Source organism: Spinacia oleracea, chromosome 5 (assembly GCF_020520425.1).
Source record: "Spinacia oleracea cultivar Varoflay chromosome 5, BTI_SOV_V1, whole genome shotgun sequence".
Taxonomy (NCBI): domain Eukaryota; kingdom Viridiplantae; phylum Streptophyta; class Magnoliopsida; order Caryophyllales; family Amaranthaceae; genus Spinacia; species Spinacia oleracea.
In genome coordinates this window covers 7,806,368-7,830,175 of record NC_079491.1, presented here as the reverse complement: position 1 = coordinate 7,830,175, position 23,808 = coordinate 7,806,368, and the positions used below count along the sequence as shown (strand labels likewise).

Below are 23,808 nucleotides of genomic sequence, written 5' to 3'. Positions count from 1 at the left end.
ATTTTAGTACGGAGTAGTAAGTTTCAATCCCGACAACTTTGGGTTTCATAATTTATTAATAAAAAGTTATACAAAGCCAAATTAATACATATGGAGTACTTTGTATACTAGGTAAGTAGTGTCTGACCTAGACATTGTTCCGGATTTTACTTTAGTGGGTTTACTTTTTGTAAATATGTGCTCATTTTTAAAAGACTGTACGGAGTATTTGACATTTATATGGATAAACATAACATATATTGTAGCTAGCTAAGATAATAATAAGTGGAAATTTTAGTCCATGAGGTTAGATGTTCAATCCTTCATTTTTATAAACATCTTTTAATATATTACTATATAATTATAGATGTAAATATTTTCTTATTAAAAGTTACTCTATAATTATTATACAAGTATTTGAGATCATTTTATTGTAGAAATATAGAATACAAAGTGACCCATATTTGACATAATTAGATTCGTTTATAGCACAGAATAGCTAGATTGCCTGGATTTGACATCATTACATGCAATATTTTTAAATAGAGGTATGAAGAATTTAACAAAGGCAATATAAACTCTAATACACGAACACAAAATCAACATGAACTCAAACGGAAAAACATTACAAGAAAATAGTCACATGAATTAGTTTCATCATTTTTATAAGTGGATTGATCAACCTTTCACGTTCTCATGCGTTTAACGAAATCATAGTGATCAAAAGCCAAAGATGAATCATTGTTATTGTAATATTCATTTGCTTCCAAAGTGATTGAAGCATGTCGAATGCATATAGCTTTGCTTCCTATGTGAAAACATGCATAAACTGTAAAATTTACAAAGCTCCAACTTGATAACTTAAGCAACAATGTCACTAGAACAGTAGATTAATTAGCAAGTTGGGATTAGCCCTGAAGGCTTCTGTCCCTTAATACAAGAGGCGCGATAATACCTTCGGTTCCAGCTACCAAAAGACAGGTTCAAAGAGTCTTCTAGCAAATAACTTATTACTTATACAATCCGGGGAAGGGGATTGAAAATTACAAGATTGATTACACAAAATAAGCTTCTTCCTTGAGCTCTTGGCCATCGCATCAGCCAATTTGTTAGTTGATCTTCCCTCAAAAATCAAACTATCACCTGTTAAGTTACCAATGAAGTTCCCTGCAATATAATGGTGCCTTGAGTTGATATGAGAAACACTACTGATAGCAGTGACAGTCGTCAAACAATCAGAAACAATAAAACAAGAATCCCAACTTTTCGAGGGAATCCAAAGGAGTGTACTCTGTATACTAAGCTCAGCCTCGAGAGAGTCGTGAGCAAACTTAACACGGGCAGTACCCTTCACCCAAGAGTCGTTAGTTTGAGTCATTACAAACTGCGGAAAATGGGATATTAATGCGAGAGATGGAACAGACACTTCTTCTTTTCCAAATGTGCCGGATACAAAAGGCAAAAAACACACTAGGGGGAGGGGAGGATGCAATCAGATTTGGTGTAATGGAGGACCGCCTGTTTTGTTAGAAACTGATTCAGGAAGATTTAAGAAACTTCCCTGAGACAGATCAATCACTAATAGTCCCTTCTTCTGAAAGGGCATACTTTGTTTCAGCCACTTCTCATGGCTTTTAATTAATAAAATTAAGAAACTATTTGTTTTTATGGACTACAGACCAGTCCAACTCTATTCATTGGACATTGATAATTATTAAGAAAGCAAGATACACACTTACAGAATCACATAGGCATTCGGTATAGACATGCACATACATAAACACATAACAAAATTGCACATGGGTGAAAAAAGTATATATACGATCACTGAGGTATGTTGCAGTATATTTGTGCATATTTGTGCAGTGAATAACAGTAGACAATGTAAAATTATTTGGCTTCATCATCGTTCTAAAGGCAATATAATTCACAATTTTCCAACTCGTAGTAGTATTCAATTGAGTTTTGGACCTAAGAAGGACAAACTATGCAAGTCAGACAAAGAGCATTAAGCAGTACTTGACTATTAAAGCCTCCGTAAATTACAGGAAATACTCTTACAATAGTGAAATACATGGTGTGGAGAAATAAAATTTTGCTTTGACCAGAATTTGTGTCTCCAAAACAACAAGGATTCCCATTTTCAATCTCATGGATATGTAGAATAGAGATACTGGATCACACATTCACATTCAATGGAAAAAAATCAATATAGGCACGAGACATCTCAAGGAATCTCAACCTCCCTCCCTCGGTTAGGTAATTTCTGTAAAAACATGTTCTGTTCTGTTGGTAAGTAGTCAACAGATCCCATGGGATAGTTTATATTGAACCTTCAAGAAAAATGCGAAAGAGGTGGAAATTCAACACTCCATTAGGGAGGCTAACCAACTTCTAGGTTCCTTAGGCAAAGAAGAAGAGGCCGTAGATTCTTCAAAAAATCATGCTGCTAGACAACTCATTATCATTCTAACTTAGTGTATTAGAGCCAGCTCACACTTTTCGATCTGTTTATCCATTTAATTACAGAGTTACAGGGGTTGACACATAACAGTACTGAATTTGAAGCTCTGAAATGATTCTTGAGAATTTAGCTAGAACATCACTAGCTTAAGTTTATTTTCCATCCTTTAAAACTTAGCCATCTCTTCTTGAAACGCTTAGGAGCTCCCAGCAATGATGACATTATCCTAGTTTGTTCTGAAATCTGGTTTCCTTGATTCAGACTGTTGACCCTAAAGTTTTGATGATGACAAAGCAAACTCCTGACAATTGGTTAAGTTATGTTGCATAATATGTTCCGAGATCCTTAGAGGAATAATGCTAAGTTAAGGAGATCCTGAGTTGGATAAACTAAGCAACGTGGAATATAAGCAAGTAATTGATCCATGTCACACACTACATTGAAGAAATAATCATTAAGCAAAGCGAGATCCTTAGGCGAGTTCCTAAGGCGAGATCCTCATATATTATGTGGATCCTCGGCGTTCCAGAGAAGGAACAAATTGGGAAGTCTTCGAGTGAAGCTTCTAAAGGTGCAACATGAAGACTACAACATATGAGTTTATGTTTTAGGATTTATGTAAGTATTTAATAAAGTTTATAAGTAATTTGGTATGAAAGGGACATAGTATTTTGGTACGTTTTAAATGAAATATGTTAACTGTAATTATAAAAGAGTTTTAACTTGAAAAATCTTTTTAATAAATAAAATGTATTTAATTAATAAATGAAACATAGGATTCTGATTTATTCTCCTTGTTTCTCAAGTAAAAGTTTTTCCACGTTCCTTGAAACTCTCCCCACGTATTTCTGTTCAACGTACATTTAGTGTTTTGATTTGGTCTCCCTTGTTTCTCTCCAACTATGCCCATGTTACTGAGCAGTAACTGTTAGTGGGTAGTTGAGAAAAACATGGGTACCCAACCCTAAGTGAAACTCTCCTATAAAAGGAGAAGAGTTTTAGCTTTTCAAAACACACAACTGATCTTTGCAAAATATATCTTAAGAGCTTAAACGTTTTAAAAGAGAATCAGTTTTCAAAAGAATGTCCCTTGAGTTCCTTATTACTTTGAGCTTTATTACGTACTAGAGTTTTATATCAAATTGTATTTTGGGTTTAAGGGTTGAGTGATCCTTAATTGACTTAGAGTTAAGTCAAAGAGAAACAGAGCGACTTAGAGTTAAGTCAAAGAGAAAAGGAGCGACTTAGAGTTAAGTCAAAGAGAGAAAGAGGAGCACAGTAATCAAAGGGGATTGCTGTGGGGAACTCGTGTTCGAGAGGAACTCGAGTTAAAGAGTGTATTTGTAATAGAGTTATTGCATTAATACAAAAGAGTAGTGAGGTTCTTCTTGATTAGGGTCAAGAAGGTTCCTCCATTTTATATCTTTTTTCGCTCATTATTCTCAGTCTCTTTATTGTTTAAATTCCGCAAGAAACTTACCCAAGTTCCCAAAGAACAATTCACCCCCCTCTTGTCAAGTGTTCCTACTGAACTATCAGTTGGTATCAGAGCAGGATCTCACAAAAATACAGGAAACCCTGTTGAGAAAAAGTTCCTGGAAAGTATGAACGCTTACGAGAAACTCGAGGAAGGTTATTCCACTCAAAGACCTCCAATGTTCAACGGAAAATTCTACACCTACTGGAAGAACAGGATGGAGATCTACATCAAGGCAGAGAACTATCAAGTCTGGCGAGTCATAGGTAGTTCCTAAACCTATGTCTGATTTTACTAAGGAAGATTTTGAGAAATTTGAAATCAACGCAATGGCTGTGAAAATCTTGCATTGCGGCCTTGGACCTCATGAACATAACAGAGTTATGGGGTGCAAGAGCGCAAAGCAAATCTGGGATCTCCTTCAAATAACTCATGAAGGAACTAATGAGGTCAAACGTTCAAAAATTGATTTATTAATGTCTAAGTATGAACATTTTGAAATGCAACCAAGAGAAACAATACAGGAAATGTTTACTCGTTTCACTAATATCACTAATGAACTAGTTTCTCTTGGAAGAAGGAAGATCCTAAGGAGCATGCCACAGGATGATAGATGGAGAACCAAGGTCACGGCATTGTTCGAAACAAAGGATTTCACCAAATTCAACATTGAACAATTGGCGGGATCCTTGATGACGCACGAATTACATCTAGGAGCAGCTGTTCCTGAGAATCCCAAGAATCGAGGCTTTGCTCTTAAGGCTGAGGAACAGGAGGACTCGGATCCTGATGAAGAAGAAGCTGCCATGTTGGTCAGAAGAATGAAAAGATTTTACACGAACTCTAAACCTGGAAATCTAAGAGGAAGGAACTCAATGAGAAAACCAAGCGGTTCCAAGCCTGACCAAGGATGTTTCAAGTGCGGAGAATCAGACCATCTAATCAAAGACTGCCCTCAGTGGGAAAATGAAAGAGGGAAAGGCAAGGGAAAGGATCTGTCCAAGGAAAGATTCAACAAATCAACCTTTGCCATACCAAACTTCAAGAAGGCTATGATCGCAGCTTGGGGAGATGCTTCTGACTCGGAAGAAGATGAGGATCAACCAAATGAAGAAACAGCAAACCTTTGTCTTATGGCAAAGATTGATGGAACAACCCAAGATCCATCAAGAGAAGTAAGTTCCTCAACTCTTCAATCTCTGTCTAAAAATAAGTTAGTGGAATTATTGATAGAAACTCTAGATAACTTTAAAAAGCTTAGTGTAATAAAGGCTCAAAGTGACAAAGCCTTGGAACTCACCAAGGGACACATGACCTACCTTAATAATGTTAGATCTGATGTACAGGGTAGGTTCTTTGACTTGCTTGATAGAAACACTGCTCTTCAAAACTCCTTTGAGAGAGTCAAAAATGAAAACATTCTTCTCAAAGTGGAAGTCAGTCAATATAAACTGTTTAATTTAAGCCTAGATCCTAGCAAGTCCACTGAGATTAGCATGGGGGTCTTTAACGTTGATTTGGAAAACTTAAACAGTGAGTTGGTCACAGTAAAGGAACAAAAGGAGAAATTAACCAAGGAACTAGCCTTAGCAAATGCACATAAACAATCTCCTAGAATCACGCCTAAGTGGATTGAGAAGGCTCAATCTAAGAGAACTGAAGGCCTAGGTTTTTACTATAAAAGGAACAATGGTAAAAAGAAAAATTATGTGGAACTGCCTAGTGTCAAAGTTTGTTCCTTTTGTGGTACTGGTGATCATGTTGTGACTGAGTGTTCCAAAAAGAAGGAACTGTTCAATAAAAACCAGAACATTGTCAAGAAGATATGGATTAAGAAAGATGATCTTTTAGTAGAAAAGGAACTCGAGGAAACCCGAGTTCCTGTATCTAACAATAGATAATATTGCAGGTCCTAGTGAGGGGGAACAACTCGTGGTATCTCGATAGAGGGTGTTCCAAGCACATGACAGGAGATAAAACCAAATTTCTCTCACTAGAGGCCTACAACGGAGGAACTGTGACCTTTGGAGACAACAAGAAAGGTGAAATCATCGCCATTGGAAAAGTAGGAAGGTCAAGTTCCCATTCAATTGATAATGTGTTCCTGGTTGAAGGTTTAATGCACAGTCTGCTTAGTATTTCACAATTCTGTGACAAAGGAAACTCGGTAAGCTTTACTTAAGAAAGTTGTCGAATTATTAACAATAACAGTAAAGAAGTTATTTTGGAAGGAACTCGCAAAGGGAACACATATACTGTGGATCTCAACAAAGTTCCAAGGAACAACTTAACTTGTCTTAGTGTTATTGAGGAGGATCCACTTCTATGGCACAAGAGATTCGGACATGCTAGCTTTTCATTGCTTGACAAACTGAGATCAAAGGAACTAGTGAGAGGTCTACCTTCCATCAAGTTCCTTAAAGACAAAGTTTGTGAAGCATGTGCCAAAGGAAAGCATGTCAGGAGCTCTTTCAAGCCTAAGAAAATGGTCAGCACAACTAAACCATTGGAACTCATCCATATGGATTTGTGTGGACCTATGAGAATTCAAAGTAGAAGTGGAAAACGCTATGTCTTGGTTATTGTTGACGATTTTTCTCGATTTACCTGGGTTATTTTCTTAGCAAGTAAAGATGAAACGTTTAATGAATTTGTTGCTTTTGCTAAGAGAATACAAAGATCCACAGGACGTCAGCTAATACATATAAGGTCAGATCATGGAACTGAATTCGAGAATCACAAGTTTGATGAATACTGCAAGGAACAAGGTATGGATCACAACTTTTCTGCACCTAGGACTCCACAACAAAATGGAGTCGTTGAAAGAAAAAATAGAACCTTGGAAGACATGGCTAGAACCATGTTAATTGCCAGTTCCTTACCAAGGAACTTCTGGGCTGAAGCAGTAAACACAGCTTGCTATATTGTTAATAGAGTAATGATCAGGGCCATTTTAAACAAGACTCCCTATGAGTTATTAAAAGGAAACAAACCCAATATCTCTTACTTTAGAGCCTTTGGGTGTAAATGCTTTGTTCACAACAATGGCAAAAGGAACTTAGGGAAATTCGATGAAAGAAGTGATGAGGCCGTGTTCCTAGGATACGCCTTAAACAGTAAAGCATATAGAGTTTATAATAAAAGGTCGATGTGTATTGAAGAGAGTGTACATATAATATTTGATGAAGCTAACAATGTTGATGAGATTCAGGAACAGGAAGATTTCGAAATTGGATTAACTCGTTTTACAGATTATGATGAGGAAATCTCTCCTGGAAGAAAGCAAAATGGAATAGCAGATCCACAAACACAAGAAACTGCTACTAACCAAGGAGTTCCTGGAAGAAGAACCCCTGATCCCGAGGAACCAGAAAATGTTGATCATGAGGAACCAGAAAATGCAAATCCTGAGGAACCAGAAGATGATGATTCTGAGGAACCAGAAGAAGATCAAGAGACCTCTGATGCAGAGGAACAAGGATCTCAGGAAACAGAAGGAACTGAGGAGACCTTAGATGTTCCAGTGGCACAATTTCAACCTAAGCCCTGGAAACATCAAAGTTCTCACCCAATGGATCTGATTATCAGTGATATTAGGAAAGGAACTCAAACAAGGTCTCAACTAAGGAACTTCTGTGCTTTTCATGCGTTCCTCTCCACAATCGAGCCAAGAAACCACACCGAAGCTTTGGAAGATGCTGATTGGATCACTGCCATGCAAGATGAGTTAAATAAGTTCCAAAGGAACAAGGTATGGCATCTGGAACCCAAGCCAAAGAATCAGAAAGTCATAGGATTAAAGTGGGTGTTCAGGAACAAGTTCGATGAACATACTACAATCATCAGGAACAAGGCAAGGTTAGTAGTCAAGGGCTACAATCAACAGGAAGGTATTGATTTCGAAGAAACCTTTGCTCCTGTTGCTAGATTAGAAGCTATTCGTATTCTAATTTCTTTTGCAGCCTTTATGGGATTCAAGTTGTATCAGATGGACGTCAAATGTGCTTTCTTAAATGGTTTTCTTGAGGAAGACGTCTATGTGGAACAACCCCCTGGTTTTGAGAATCCTAAATTTCCGAACCACATCTATAAGCTTGATAAAGCTCTTTATGGGTTAAAGCAAGCTCCTAGATCGTGGTACGAGAGATTATCAAAGTTTCTTTTACAAAATGATTTTAAACGAGGAAGAATCGATAAAACTCTATTTTTAAAATCAAAAGGATCTGACTTATTAGTTGTACAAATTTATGTCGATGATATATTATTTGGTGCTACTAACGAAAATTTGTGCAAGGATTTTGCTAATTTAATGTGCAGTGAGTTTGAAATGAGTATGATGGGGGAACTTAATTTCTTTCTTGGTTTGCAAATCAAACAAACTAAGGAAGGAATTATGATCCACCAACAAAAATATGTGAAGGAACTCCTCAAAAAGTACGAGCTAGATTCAGTGAACAAATCACACTCCCATGGGAACAGCCACAAGACTAGATGAGGATCCCACAGGAAAAAGTGTGAATCAAACGACGTACAGAGGAATGATTGGATCTCTGCTATACCTAACCGCAAGCAGACCAGACATATCATTCAGTGTTGGGTTGTGTGCAAGATTTCAATCAAACCCAAAGGAGTCCCACATGACTGCAGTGAAGAGGATATTCAGATACCTCAAAGGAACAGACGATCTATGTCTGTTTTATCCAAGAAGTGGAACTTTCGATTTAAAAGGATATGCAGATGCAGATTATGCAGGTGATTTAGTAAACCGAAAGAGCACATCAGGTATGGTTCAATTCCTAGGATCTTGCATGGTTTCTTGGGGTTCCAAGAAACAGAATACCGTTGCCTTATCCACAGCAGAAGCTGAATATGTAGCAGTTGCTGCATGTTGCTCTCAAATACTGTGGATAAAGCAACAGTTAAGGGATTTTGGGATCATATATGATTGTGTTCCTATTTATTGTGATAACACTAGTGCAATCTGCATTTCTAAGGATCCGGTACATCATTCCCGGGTTAAGCATATTCATATTAGGCATCACTTTCTTAAGGATAATGTTGAAAAAGGTTTAATCAAGTTGGACTTTTGTCAAACTGAGAATCAAATTGCAGATATTATGACTAAACCTTTAAGCAGAGAGAAGCATGAGAAAATGAGAATGGAACTCGGGATGATCAAAATAAGATAAGTAAGCTGACAGATCCTCATGAGGTATGACTCTTTTAGATTTATGCATTACTACTGTATACCATTATAAATACATGTGCGTAAAGCATAACTGAAGTTTACCATCGTTGAGGAACAACTAAAATTTTCGAATTAAAAATGTGTATTTAATTAGTCAGTAATATGAGATACGTAATTCACAAAGTTCCACTAATCTAGGAGGATCATGGTTATTTTTTTTACAAATTTCTATTTACTCATTTTATTTTATTTTTCCACAAATTTTATTTTTCCACAAATTAATTTTTTTCTCTTATAAATATATCCTTAAACTTTTTATTATTCCACCAAATTTTATCTTTTCCAAATTTTAAAGCTAATGGAACTCACACCCACTCCTATGAATCTATCATAACCTAGCCCACCTCAAATACAGAAAACATCAAAGGAACAAGCCTTGATAATCTACACTCCTCCTCTCCATCTTCCTTCATCTTCTCCACCATCTCCAACAATGGTGAGAACAAGTTTAAACACAAATCTGAAACGAAAAAGAAAATCTCTATCCCCTAATCCCATGGATATCTCACCCATTCCACAACAAATCCAACAAATCAAAAATCCCCAAATTCCATCACCAAAAACCCTAGATTTTCAAAATTCAAAATCTGAAACCCTAACCACCATGGACGGCGGCCGGCTACAAGCAACCGACGGCGGCGGCAAGTCGGCGACCGAACCCAGACCGGCCGACCGACCGACCGACGCCGCCGAGCCTAACTCCCTCGCCCCATTCAAGAAACTAAGCCACGACACTTCTCATCTCCTCACACAAACCATCGACGGCGACGGCTCACAGCCATCCCAACCGTCCGACACAACCGTCGCCGGACCACTACCGTTCGCGAGCCACCCCCCTCCACCCTCCCTCCCGTGCGCGACCCTCCCTCCTCCACCAACTTCCCTCGCGACACCCAATCCCAACAACCAAATCGCGACAACCTCTCACCAAAAACCCGACCTCGCCCGTCCCACCCCCGTCCTCGCGACCTCACCACCCAACCCCGACATCCCTCCGCCCAGCCCAGCACCGTCCTCCCCCTCTATTCTGTCGACCGAAAAGACCCACCACCGACCCGCGAAGAGGCAGCGGCGGTCGGGTGGTGGGGTGGCTGTGAAATCAAAAAAGACCGTGGATTGTTCTAAGGGGGAAGTAACCCCAACCCGGGTCCTTTCGGCAGATGAGGCGAATTTGGTTAAGGCTTTTGCCGTAAATCAGACTTGGTGTGAAACTAATCTTGAGGAATTCATGGAAATTCGTAAGCATCAGGGATGGGTAAGCTTATTTTGTGATTATTCTAAAACCTCCATATTTCCGGATGCTATGAATGAATTTCGCGCGAATTTTAAATATGTGGATGGTGTTTGTTCAAGTAGTGTGAATGGAACAACGTTTGAATTTAATGCTGAATATATTGCAAAGTTATTGAATATTCGTAATGAGGGATTTGATTTATATGTGAAAGGAGCAACCGCTAAAATTCAGATTGGTGTGATGACTAATGAACAACTTGTGGAAGCAAAAGGAGGAGATCTTAAAGTGTGTTCCTTAACTAACCAAAGCTTGTTTCCCACCCCTCTACAAAAACTCCTTTTTAACCTTGTTCGTAGAGGTATTGTTCCTCGCACTCAAAAGCGTACCTTGGCCAACCTCTATGATGCTTCTTTGATGTATTGCCTTGAACACAAAATACCAATCAACTTTCCTGCCTTAATGATTAAACACTTATCCCACTGTGTTTCTTCAGATTATAAAGTTGGTTATGCTTCATTGTTGACTATGGTGTTTAGGAGTTTCTCTGTGGATTTGCGTGACTATGGAGAGTTGATGGTCACTAGTCAACAAATTGTGCAAAGTGATTTATTAAGAAGCATGAATCTAGCAGTAGTTAATGGGAGATTATGTTGGGCCGTGGCTACAGTGAAGGAACCTAAAAGTAAGGGGGGAAAAGAAGGTGTTCCTAAGGTAGTTCCTAAGAAGGTGGAAAAGGCTACTAAGGTGGTTCCTAAGGTGCCAAAGGATGTTCCTCGTGGTAAACGTAGGAGCATAAGGGTAGCCACTAGAGTTCCTAAGGTCATTGTTCCTCCGGTGTTCGTTGACATATCTTGTGACAATGAGGATGATGATGGGAACGTAGAGGTATTGGAGGACACTGTTGAATTTGAAAAGGAGGAAAAGGAACTTGCTATGATTGAAAAAACATCCACACCTGTTCCTACACCAAAGGTGGATAGCCCTGTTCCTTAACCAAGGTACATCCCTGTTCCTCCCACTCCTACTGTTCCTTCTTCCATTACTGGCTTTGGTGGGTTTGCTGCTTTTGGTTCTTCAAGTTCCTTAGGATCTCATGATCCCAATAAGGAGGAACTCAAGGAACAGGTTATCAAGTTGAGAAAGGATATGGATAGAATGATACTGCTTCAAGAGTCCACAAATGCTATGATACTACAACTCCAGAATCAGATTACAGCTTTGTTATCTGGAGTTCAACCAATGGATTCAAGTCCTTCCCATACTTGAGGATCTCTTTGCCAAAATCTAACCTTGTTCCATCCCAATTTCCAAGATCCCAAATTTTTTGTGTGTGTGTGTGCTACATTACGCTTTATTTTTATTTTGGAACTTTTTATTTATTTTTTTGGTTTGTACTCCTTTCATGGGATACAGTTACATCCTTTATTTCCTTTATTTTATTTTATTTCCTTTAATTTTAGTGGAACTCATCAATGAACGTATCTCTAAAATCATGACTAGTTATTTATTATGTTTTCTATTCAAATCTAGTACGTTGGAACTTAACTTTGAGGCTAACTTAGTTTGCCAACCGTTGATCGGAGGGCCCTCTAATCGGTATATATTAGTATTGTGTATTTCTACTTTTTGTTAATGCCAACAGGGGGAAATGAATGCAAACTTAACTTAAATTGATCACTTGAATCCGTCTCACTACTCTCTTCTCGATGTAAGTTTATAAAATTTTATTTCTCGTTTTAAATTTTATTTTCGTTTATTAAAATTAATTTCTATTTTCCTTAATTTCATTTAGGAAGTTTAGATTAATTTTTATAAAAATAATTTATTTAATTTATTGCTTTATATTTATGCTAATTGATTATTGCTGCATTTAGTGAAAGTTTGCTTTTGTTGTCATCACCAAAAAGGGGGAATATTGTTGACCCTAAAGTTTTGATGATGACAAAGCAAACTCCTGACAATTGGTTAAGTTATGTTGCATAATAGGTTCCGAGATCCTTAGAGGAATAATGCTAAGTTAAGGAGATCCTGAGTTGGATAAACTAAGCAACGTGGAATATAAGCAAGTAATTGATCCATGTCAGACACTACATTGAAGAAATAATCATTAAGCAAGGCGAGATCCTTAGGCGAGTTCCTAAGGCGAGATCCTCATATATTATGTGGATCCTCGGCGTTCCAGAGAAGGAACAAATTGGGAAGTCTTCGAGTGAAGCTTCTAAAGGTGCAACATGAAGACTACAACATATGAGTTTATGTTTTAGGATTTATGTAAGTATTTAATAAAGTTTATAAGTAATTTGGTATGAAAGGGACATAGTATTTTGGTACGTTTTAAATGAAATATGTTAACTGTAATTATAAAAGAGTTTTAACTTGGAAAATCTTTTTAATAAATAAAATGTATTTAATTAATAAATGAAACATAGGATTCTGATTTATTCTCCTTGTTTCTCAAGTAAAAGTTTTTCCACGTTCCTTGAAACTCTCCCCACGTATTTCTGTTCAACGTACATTTAGTGTTTTGATTTGGTCTCCCTTGTTTCTCTCCAACTATGCCCGTGTTACTGAGCAGTAACTGTTAGTGGGTAGTTGAGGAAAACATGGGTACCCAACCCTAAGTGAAACTCTCCTATAAAAGGAGAAGAGTTTTAGCTTTTCAAAACACACAACCGATCTTTGCAAAATATATCTTAAGAGCTTAAACGTTTTAAAAGAGAATCAGTTTTCAAAAGAGTGTCCCTTGAGTTCCTTATTACTTTGAGCTTTATTACGTACTAGAGTTTTATATCAAATTGTATTTTGGGTTTAAGGGTTGAGTGATCCTTAATTGACTTAGAGTTAAGTCAAAGAGAAACAGAGCGACTTAGAGTTAAGTCAAAGAGAAAAGGAGCGACTTAGAGTTAAGTCAAAGAGAGAAAGAGGAGCACAGTAATCAAAGGGGATTGCTGTGGGGAACTCGTGTTCGAGAGGAACTCGAGTTAAAGAGTGTATTTGTAATAGAGTTATTGCATTAATACAAAAGAGTAGTGAGGTTCTTCTTGATTAGGGTCAAGAAGGTTCCTCCATTTTATATCTTTTTTCGCTCATTATTCTCAGTCTCTTTATTGTTTAAATTCCGCAAGAAACTTACCCAAGTTCCCAAGGAACAATTCACCCCCCCTCTTGTCAAGTGTTCCTACTGAACTATCACAGACCATGTGGTATAAGTTAATTTTAACTTCTAAAAAACAGAATGATTTATTAAATCTTTATATGCTAGAATCAGACATCAGTCATCTCCCATAAGGCTACAACTAGGATAATCCATTTGGACCATATTTGTATCCTCGTATTAAGAAATGTTGATGAGTATCAGATACACTCCACTTTTTCGATAGTACAACAGAGGAGGATCAAGAAAGTTGATCATGAAATGTAACGTAAATAATACCGAAATCTCAGCAATGGAACGGAGGAAATCAAGTTTGTAGAAACCACCTACAGTGGCTTAATGGAATTACGGATGAATCTTAATTAAAAGAAAACCCAACAACTTGCCCCTATAGTAACAAAATCTCCCTATATGAAAATGCAACATCCACAAGGCTGACACCAAATATCATGATCATGTACAAGAACTCGGAACTAATGGCGAATAATACTTGTATCCTACTCAGTATACTATATATTAAAGCAACGAAGATGTGAATCCCTTACATGCGTGCTAGGAACTTTGCACCCACTACTATAACTGCAATTTTAGTCCCAAAAACTATCCGTCCCTTTATCTAAATTAAAGTAAAAAGTAACCATTAATCACAAGAGCTAGCACGGCGCTTTCAATTTACCTCAAGACTAAAGAACAAGGCTAATCCAACATTTCTTTTAAACGATCAATGGTAGATAATAAAAACCCAAATAAAGATCAAGTTCGTGTTATCTTTATATGATTATATCCATTTGAAAGCACAAAGAAGCAGGGACATCAGTCTATGACAGTACCACTTTCAGTACAAAGAGGACTCCAATATACATTGATTCATCTAGTAGGCTTATATATTGGTAAGTCGTGGCTAACAAATAACAAGCTAAACAAAAATTATACGAAAAACTTCTAAATAAAAGTGACAGTATGACAGATACGTAATGTATGCTAATAAGAACATGTGCATTGCACTTTTACCTGTGATCTTCTAAAATTGGACATTGCCTGCTAATCTCCTCTGTCATGGGAAGAGTGTCAAACACTGGCCTTGAGTCCCTTTATGCAACTCCAAGCTCTCGACATAAGTATCCAGAGTTAGTGTACCGCGAATTGACTTTCCCAGCCGTTGTACTTGATGAGTGGTAGGGTTAAAAGAATTCACTCTGTTAGAGTCATGTATGATAAATGTATCACTTTCCTGATTGTAGAGGAGCCTCGAATCTAGAAAAATTGAGATCCCTTGAAATGCATTGCCAGAATCCCATTGTACAACTCTTGAAAGCCTTGGATCCTTTCTAAATCCACCATCCGTTTCCAAAACCCACACGCAGTTATTCCTGAGATACTCACTGAAAACCGCTACAGACTCACCAACAAGGAAAATATACCTCATAAACGCTTCTTCTGCGGCATCTGGTAGTTCCACAGAGATAAAGTCCTCTGAATCAAAGTTAAAAGACACAAGATGAGTTTTTTGGTTCTCCTTTACCTCCGGTAGGTAAGGATCACGTCCTATCCAGTAAATAGCCCCTCGACAGAAAACACGGTCACCTTGAGTTGGAAACCCCCTCATAAACGATAAGGGAACATTGATCCTATTGACATTGACCCTCCAACTATGATTTCGAAGCGAATAAACTGCAATAGACACATCTTGAGCCAAACCATCATTATACCTAAAGACAACCAACTTATAATCATTTGAACAAGGAGAAAATCCCAAAAGCAATTCACTGAAACTTCGAATGCACTCGTCCCCAAAAAGACAAGTAGGAAGTAAGAATGACTTTCGAATAGAAGGGTTCCACAACCTCAAATCACTCCCTCTACCAGAATTAGGCTTCCATAACAGCACCAACCCATTACAGGTTGCAATAATTCGGTATGAGTTATTACTAGTATGGAGGTGAGCAGTTTTCCTCAGCGTGTCAGCGTGTCGAATTGTGAATATGCGCTCATCACCATTCGCACGGTTTTTGTGTTCCATGACTAATAGATGAGTTTTGCTACGATTGTTCTGAAAGAGTCTAAGATGCATATCTATGAAATCTTGGGAATCAATTAGAGAGCACCAAAGTTTGCAAACGCACCTAAATCTTAATAGGGTTTTCACCGGCAGCCGCGCCAAAATCTCCGTCAACAACTCCGCTGGTATGTGAATTTCATGGTCTGGTACTCTCTTCTTTCTGCTCCTCATCTCTGCAGATTGAAGTTTTAGGGTTGTAATTCATGTAAAGAACCCTAAATCGACCAATATAAGCTAAATCAGGCCTAACCTAAGTGAACAAATTAATTTCAAGTAGTCGAATTAACCATTAATTTGACATAATACAGTACAAGTAATCCAATAATACTCACAAATTTTTATAAATAGAAGAAATGCGAAATCGAAAATCATAATTATATTATGTAAGTAAAAGAAATAACCTTTGAAGAATCGAGCTTCAATAATCTGAGCACAAGCGACGTTGGTTTTCGCCGGAGGCCGAAGTTTCTGTCGAAAAACTCGGTAACGGAAATATAAAGCTGAATGAATTTGAGATGAAAGGCTGAGGAGAATTAATGGAGATTGGAGAAGAGTACTCAAGTCAATACAGTTGAGTGCTCCTGAGCAGCGGGAAGCGGCGGTACACTTTTAAAAAGGAGTACGTAAGGTTATTTTAATCCGGAAAATTTATGTCCACAGCGGCTCGACCCGCGGGTCGTATTTGGCCATAACCGGTTCTCAAATACTCGATTCAATTTCAATCTAGATCCATCAGGTCCAAAATATAAAGATCCTATAAAACGAATTAGTTTTTTATGCACGCGATACATACAAGAATATAAAAGTTAAAATTGTGTTATACTCCGTATGATATCTAATCGCCATAAATAATAAGCAAGAAAATTATTCACAAAATTATTCATCTAGAGAAAAAATTACACATAGTCTCTATTAAAACATCTATATAGATATTTATCCGAGTTATTCCCTTACATGACGAAAAATTTAAATTAGTTAAATCGGCTCATCGGTTGATTATGGATCGGTTGCGATCGATTCGGTATAATTGAATAATATAGTCAGTACCGGAATCAGGATTTTAGGTCACGGGTGGCACGGAAGTAATAATTGCTATTATAAAAAAGAACATTGTTATAGTTTTTCATATAAAAATTAGTAGGTAACTAGTAGATTTATTTTTCTTCATAATGCTACATTTGCATGGTTGATTTCATACGCCATACGGTTTAAACTGATTAGGATTTTTATATGTAAATGTATCAATAAAACTACAAAAGGGAGGTAGAAAAACAAAAATAACTATTGTGATAAACCAGTAGTTGAAGGTAACTATATTGATCTTGGTAAAGATTTTTTTTTTTAACAAAAAGCATAGTCCAATTATTAATTAATCTAATATATGAAGGTGGATTTTTTTTGGCTTTGATTTATTCAAAAGAATCAACGTACAATAAAATTTAGTTGAAACTGACTTATTAGAAAAATCGAATTAAAATAAAATAAAATAAAGACAAATAGGTTGAAGAGAAAAAAAAACAAAATTCTCCTGCAAAAAAAAAAAACAAATATTAATGTTTATATATAATGTTTTCACTTTTATAAAAAACAATTTAATTACGTTTATATATACGGAGTAATGTTTTCACTTTTATCAAAATGATCTAATGCCCTAATGAAAAAGTGTGAGAGATTAAATGTCAACACTGAATTTAATTGATTAAAATAATTATTGGACACAATTTTTGACAGAATAATAAGACATTTATGTCATAATATAAAATGAAATTTTCTCAATGTAAAGAAGAAAACAAAACACCATAAACGAAATACATAAAGAACAAATTAAAAGGGAGGGAAGGAACAAAAAATTCCTAGAGCACATTACATGCACTCGGGTGCACCCTCTCATATTTTCTGGACCACTAAATGGACATAAAAATACCCTTGAGTGCACGATTCACACGAATACACCTAATAATTTTCAGTAAATTACAACCAACAAAATTAGGGTTTTCCTTTCTTTTCTTCTTTTTTTTCCTACAAACCCAAACACATGCATAGCTTGTGACAATTTAATTTTTAAAAAGAATTTATAGTGCAACATAGTTTGAAATGACTAGATTTGGCCATTTGGGTTCATTTTATTTCTTCAATGTAAATAGATAATTTTAGAAATATTGAAAACAAAAGTGACCCATATTTGACATAATTAGATTTATTAATAGTACAATATAGATAGATTTAACATTATCTTCTTCTTTTTTGAGAAAAAATAGATTTAACATTATCTTACTACTACATGGAATATTTTCAACCAGAAGTATGAAGCATTTCACTACACCAACATACATGAATGACTAGTGAATGAGTAGTATTGAGCTTTTAATAACACCAACATGACCTTGAACGGATCAAAGAACACGTAATTAGATTGAACAACCCTTTCGCGTCAAGGACACCGTAACATTAACAAACACATTCTTTTCATTTGCCATTGAGACTTTGACGATTTCCATATATCGCTTGAACAACTCTTCGATGATGGTTTCTCCAAAATGACTTACAAGTAAGGGCTCGGCCACAGATCTCATGCATTTAACAAAGTCATAGTGATCAAAACTTGAAGATGGATCATTAATGTTGTTGTTGTTGTAATGTTCATTTGCTTCCCAACCTATTTCTGAAATATGAACTTGATTCAGATTAAAAGATCCTTCTTTCTCCATTATAAAACTTATTTCTTCTGCAGATGGAGTGTATTGAGGGATGTTGAATGTGTGTAGCTTTGCTTCCTCTATGAAACCCTGCATAAATTGTTTTAAAGGAAACACACTTCAAGGTCAGAATTTATCCAAAAAGTCAAGTTTTTGGCTTTTACTCTCCCTTTTCCCCTCCAATTATGAGTGTATAACACTTCCACTTATCCTTACCAAAAAGTCAAGATGTGTTATTTAAAGAAAATTCACGTATATATATATAAGGAGTTTTCTCAGAAAAAGAGGTTTTAAAAGGTGTTCCAACTTTTCTCCTACACTTGACATAAAGCCTCTTTAGGGGTCGCCTGGAATGAGGGTAAGGGTGGGAGAATAATTAAAGGAGTAGTTATTTCTGGGCATTTTAAATGTTTGGATTGAGAGAGGAAAATAAGGGAGTAACATATTCTCCTTATTTAGGGGGTTAATAATTTCCCTAGCCCCCCTAGGGTAACAATTTCCAGAGTAATAATTCTCTTTCATCTCACTCAATTTCTCTCTTCACCGTCAACGACTTGCCCCTGCCATCTCTTCACCAGATTATTGTTGCCTTCCTCCACATCATCCACCAGGCTGTTGTCACCTCAACCACTTTGCGTCGCCGTCAAATTAACCTCCATCACCATCACTAACGCCAATTTGCCGCCGTTGTCAATTTAACATCCATCATAACCTCCCATTTGTCGCCGTCGTCAATTGATGATCATCAAAGACACTTTCTTATGCCCTCAATTCAGTAAATTGTGAAGTTGAATTGTCAATTTACAATCTCCATCATCACCTACGAATCTCCATTCTTCCTTCATTTAGTTTGAATTTTGTAGATCTATAAAATTTTGAGAGGAATTTGGCAAAATAATTGCTATAATTTATATTAGCTTTGAATTTCGTGCATGTTGATGTTAGTAATATCCAAAAACCCTAATTTTGTGGTGGTCGCTGCCGGTTTCACCGCCGTGAACGGTGGTTCTTAATAGTGACAACCATTATTGAAGATAAAGATTTTGGCAGTTCGACTTTTGATATCTTGTTATGCGAGAACCTTTACAAATGAACAATTACCCTCTAAGTAATTCCCCCAAAATCATCCACTGCCTCATTTATCACCCCCGTAAAGTTTCCTTCCAATCCAAGCGACCCCTTAATGTCACAAACGAGAAGGAAAAAATAAGACAATATTACATGGTCAATAACACGTACTCCGTATTTTTACATCTACTAATAAAAAAAATCAAGTCAAAGTTTGTATATGAAAAGTAAAAAATCACCTGAGAAAGCCACATGAGGCTATAAGAAGAATGGACAAAATGCAAATGTTTTGTGGGGAATAGCCTGCCAAAGAAAGAGCCAGGGACACCATTCACAAAGCAATGCCCAAAATTGTTCCCCATTTGCTTCTTCAAGTTATCTTCAAAGCTTTCCAATGACCTAAAGATGGTGTTGAAATCATTCCATGGAAGATCATTTAAGTAAACTTGATACTCTTGGTGGCCATTTCCGAGCTGTCGACGAGCCTTTTCGGTTGCATCTATGAGCTCAGAGACCACCCCTAAAGTGTTAAGCTCAGCAGAGGAACAACCCAAGTCGGCTATGCATAAGGTTGTTGGTTGTTCTTTGCAATAGAAGTCCATTATGGCTTTTTCTTTTATGGATTTTGTCAGTGATAACACCTGCTTCTGTTGCATGTTGTAGTATGGAATTTGATCATTAATATCTTTAATTATGTCGATGAATATAAGTTAGAAGAAGTTGATATTTCAAAACTATGTATTAAGACAAATTTAATAAGATTTCATATGGCTCTATTTTTCTTACGCTGACTCACTAATCAATACTTCGTATTTGTTAAATTACTTTAGGCTCTGATACCATGTAATATAATAATATGATTTGACCTAGAAGTCGAGTGTGTTTGTACTCTTATATATAGATATATAATAAATATACAATTAGGATAATACTCTTAGTATCCTCTATTACATATGAATAGTGGAAGGGAAAAAAATCGAATTGAGTATGTGTTTGGGTAACTCATTACCTCCCTTTATTCCTCTATATACATCTTCTTTGAAATGTATTGTTGATACTTATTACTTTTAATATGCAAAATCGCATACTTCGTAAGTAAGTTTTTTTTACTTTTTTTAGTGCGAATGAGTCACAAGGACAATATAAATACAAAATTGCGTATATTTACAATGTATTTGCACTCCCTTACCTTTTTCTCTTTCCCAGAAGGCCAGAATATTGTAAAACTACAAGTGTTGCAATTTTAGTGAATAAAAAAGTATACTACACTACGTATTTATTTTAAAAATCTAAAAATAATAATTAATGAGACAAAAAAAAGTGGTAAAATGATTTGCACTTCCTATGTTATTTGTGCCACTAATTAATTACTATGCCATAACATATTAAAGGCGTGTTCGGCAGTAGCGTTTGAGGTAGCGGGTAGCGTTTTGATCTAGTCAAGACGCTACTTGTAAAATAAGTAAGTGTTGGCAAGGTAGCGGTTTAGGTAGCGGTTTAGGTAGCGGTTAGCGGTAGATGTAGCGTTTGGGTAGCTTTTGTCAAACGTTAAAATTAGTAGATTTTATGGTAGCGAGTAGCTTTTGACAATTTTATAATAAAGTTTTAAACAATATTATACCTTTTATTTTATTTTAGAATATCAACCGTTACTTTTGTCGAACACATATATCAGTTAGCCGTTACTTTGACAGTTAACCGCTACCCGCTACTTAACCGCTAACCGCTAACCCGCTACCGCTAATTTTTCCGAACATGGCCTAATACACTCTCACAAGAGTTAGGTAGCACTTTCATCTTATGATTCCTGATTTATTCAAAAACTGTCATAATGCTAGTAACTAGTAAGTGAGTACACCACAAATTAACACTTGACCTACACTAGATATTTGTATAAGATTATTTAACATACGTACGGGATTTGATTACAGATCTTGGTTCACTTGAACAATATGGAAGTAATTTGTATTGAGACCGTACGTTTAGGAAATTACGTACCTGGATGTAGGATGTTTTTCCGTAACTGGTTTCATCCGTTCCCTCCTTCATTCGAAGCACCTGCTTAACCTCAAGTACCATTGCAATCCTCTCTTTCTTTCCTCGTTTGATTTTACTTAATTTAGGTAATGGTATATCTTATTTCTAATTAACTTATTAGTAGAAACTGATGCAATGAGCTAGGCTAATCATTGCCTATTTATAGAAGCGTTACTTTCCTTGAGCACATCAATTAATAATAATCTAACCGGCCAGAAATCCATATAAATTAACTTGTGTTCCCATTTACCTACAGTTATATTATTAAATATTATAATTTTATATTATAGAGATATTAAATATTCTTAATATATTATTTGATATATGTTTATAAATATTATTAATATTAATGGAGGTAATATAGGTGTTTCAAAGGGGTGACACCCAAAAAAGTAAAACTCAGGTGTTCCCTTGTACAACAGGGTTATCGTATTTTTGTACGAGTCACGATTACTATTTCTGGTTGTATTTAGGAGTTACAATTGCATGCTATTTTCGGCCGTTTTTTTTAGGAGTTATAATTTCATTTTTGGTAATTTTTACACGCATTTCCTTTTCTTTGATCAAGAAATTTACTCCACTTGCTTTCTTAAATTCTAAGGAGTACTTCCTAATTTTTTATTGTCAACTATCGAACTTACATCATTATTATACTCCGTAACAAATTCAACTAAACTTCCTTTATACTAAGGCGTTTAGTACAATTAAGTACTACATTTCTCAGTCCATTGCTTCTCAGAATCTCAGTTCACATAATATATGACTGTTTTAAATTGTTATCTTATACTTCCTGATGTGCCCCACAAAGTTCATGACTTTTACTTCATGTGGTCAATTTTTTTAAACGGTCATAAGTACGTGGTATTTAGGGTACTAAAAACATATTATATGGTTGGATATCATTTGATTCATTTTAATAAGAATTTTCTAAATACCAAATTTTTATAATTTTTACCGACAAAAGAAATGTATTTGAGACCACGTATAATGAAAAATTAGAAACTTTATGAAATGAGGATGTATTAAACCATTAACATTTTAATTTTATTAGAAAAAATTATAAAACAGTTGATTATGATAATATACATTGAGCTAGATCAACCCCACACAACTTAAAAAGCTTTGGAAATGTAACTATATATGTAAGGGTAAGGGCTCGTTCGGTGTTGTTTTTTGTTTCCAGTTTTCTGTTTTTTACAAAACTAAAAATCAAAATATGAAAACCACAAAAAGTAGCTTCCAGTTTTTTGTTGTCAGTTTTCAAAATCAACATGATTACAATAGGTGTGACTATTTTTAGTTGATAATTCAATCTAAATCATATGACTTACAAAACTAAAAAATCAAAAACTGGAAACTGACAGTGATACCGAATGGGCCCTTAGCTATTGATTTATTTTTTTAAAAAAAAACTCGTTAACTTTTTTTTTTTATGTAAGTTTAATCCGATATCATACAAATTAAATGAATGACATTTATGTTTAAATTAATTTAACAAATAAGGAGTAGTCAAAGTTAATACGAATCGAATATATTTAATAGTGTAAAATTTTTAATAATATAGAAGTATATATTACGTATGAGACTATGAGTATTACGAAGTATAAAACAAAGAAAATATATACGTTGACATCTGAGGTAATTTGCATCATCATATATATATATATACAAACTTTTCTATAAGACGGTCTTACACAAAAGACCACTTTGGTATCATATCAGTTAAGCAATGGAACCAATTAGTTAAGCATTTGAACTAATTAGTTAAGCACTGAAACCAATTAGTTAAGCAAAGAAAGTAATTAGTTAAGCAAGTGAATCAATTAATTAAGTAATGTAACCAATTAGTTAAGAAATTGAACCAATTAGTTAAGCAACTAAAGTGGTCTTTCCGGTAAGGCGGTCTTACACAAAAGTTATATATATATATATATATATATATATATATATATATATATATATATATATATGTATATATGTATTATACGGAGTATTTGTTAACACTCTAGTAAAAAGAAAAGGCATGCATGCATACAGTGGCGGACCCAGGATATTTGGTCAGGGGTGGCACGAAAGTGGTAGTCGTTGAGATATAAAATGACAATATCACAAAGTTGGGTATTAAAAGTGCGTAACTCTTAGGTGTTTTTTCAGTGCTAAATTTGTGTTAATTGATTGCATGAAAGTTCAAATTGGCTGAGAATTTTTTTTTATCAATATATATCAGTAAAAGTGAAAAAAGTACAAAGTACGTTAAAAGTGACTATTATTAAGATATAGCAGTAAATAATGGATTGGATTTATTATTTTATCGAAAAAGTTTTTATTTATAGTGTAGTTCAATTAAATATAAAGGTGGAAAAAGAAGTAGACAATGTTTCGATAGGTTTAG

At 35.6% G+C, this 23,808-nt stretch overlaps 2 protein-coding genes across 2 annotated transcripts; both read right to left on the bottom strand.

Moving 5' to 3' along the window:
* Positions 1 to 715: 715 nt before the first annotated feature.
* Positions 716 to 16,818, bottom strand: LOC110788104 (F-box/kelch-repeat protein At3g06240). The gene is made up of 4 exons (XM_056829333.1): positions 16,792 to 16,818; positions 16,017 to 16,221; positions 14,568 to 15,788; positions 716 to 1,146 (listed from the first exon to the last, which is right to left on the bottom strand). Exons 1-3 carry the CDS (start codon positions 16,816 to 16,818, stop codon positions 14,611 to 14,613), a joined length of 1,410 nt encoding a protein of 469 aa, XP_056685311.1. The 3' UTR covers positions 716 to 1,146; positions 14,568 to 14,610.
* A 1,015-nt stretch (positions 16,819 to 17,833) lies between these two features.
* LOC110788138 (S-adenosyl-L-methionine:benzoic acid/salicylic acid carboxyl methyltransferase 2-like) lies at positions 17,834 to 21,509 on the bottom strand. The gene is made up of 4 exons (XM_056829332.1): positions 21,378 to 21,509; positions 19,619 to 20,026; positions 19,303 to 19,376; positions 17,834 to 18,429 (listed from the first exon to the last, which is right to left on the bottom strand). The coding sequence occupies exons 1-4, from the start codon at positions 21,456 to 21,458 to the stop codon at positions 18,024 to 18,026; spliced, it is 969 nt and encodes a 322-aa protein (XP_056685310.1). The 5' UTR covers positions 21,459 to 21,509; the 3' UTR covers positions 17,834 to 18,023.
* Between the last annotated feature and the right edge of the window lie 2,299 nt (positions 21,510 to 23,808).

What these genes read in the sequence shown, in the direction of transcription:
- LOC110788104 (XM_056829333.1), bottom strand. Translation starts at nt 16,818, where the DNA reads ATGGCGTATGAAATCAACCATGCAAAT. An exon ending in ATGAAATCAACCATGCAAAT is followed by an intron (nt 16,222 to 16,791) that starts GTAGCATTATGA and finishes CCTTTTTAAAAG; the next exon opens with TGTACCGCCGCTTCCCGCTG. An exon ending in TGAAGCTCGATTCTTCAAAG is followed by an intron (nt 15,789 to 16,016) that starts GTTATTTCTTTT and finishes TTCAATCTGCAG; the next exon opens with AGATGAGGAGCAGAAAGAAG.
- LOC110788138 (XM_056829332.1), bottom strand. Translation starts at nt 21,458, where the DNA reads ATGGTACTTGAGGTTAAGCAGGTGCTTCGAATGAAGGAGGGAACGGAT. An exon ending in GAAAAACATCCTACATCCAG is followed by an intron (nt 20,027 to 21,377) that starts GTACGTAATTTC and finishes AACATGCAACAG; the next exon opens with AAGCAGGTGTTATCACTGAC. An exon ending in AAGAACCACCGTTCACGGCG is followed by an intron (nt 18,430 to 19,302) that starts GTGAAACCGGCA and finishes CTGACCTTGAAG; the next exon opens with TGTGTTTCCTTTAAAACAAT.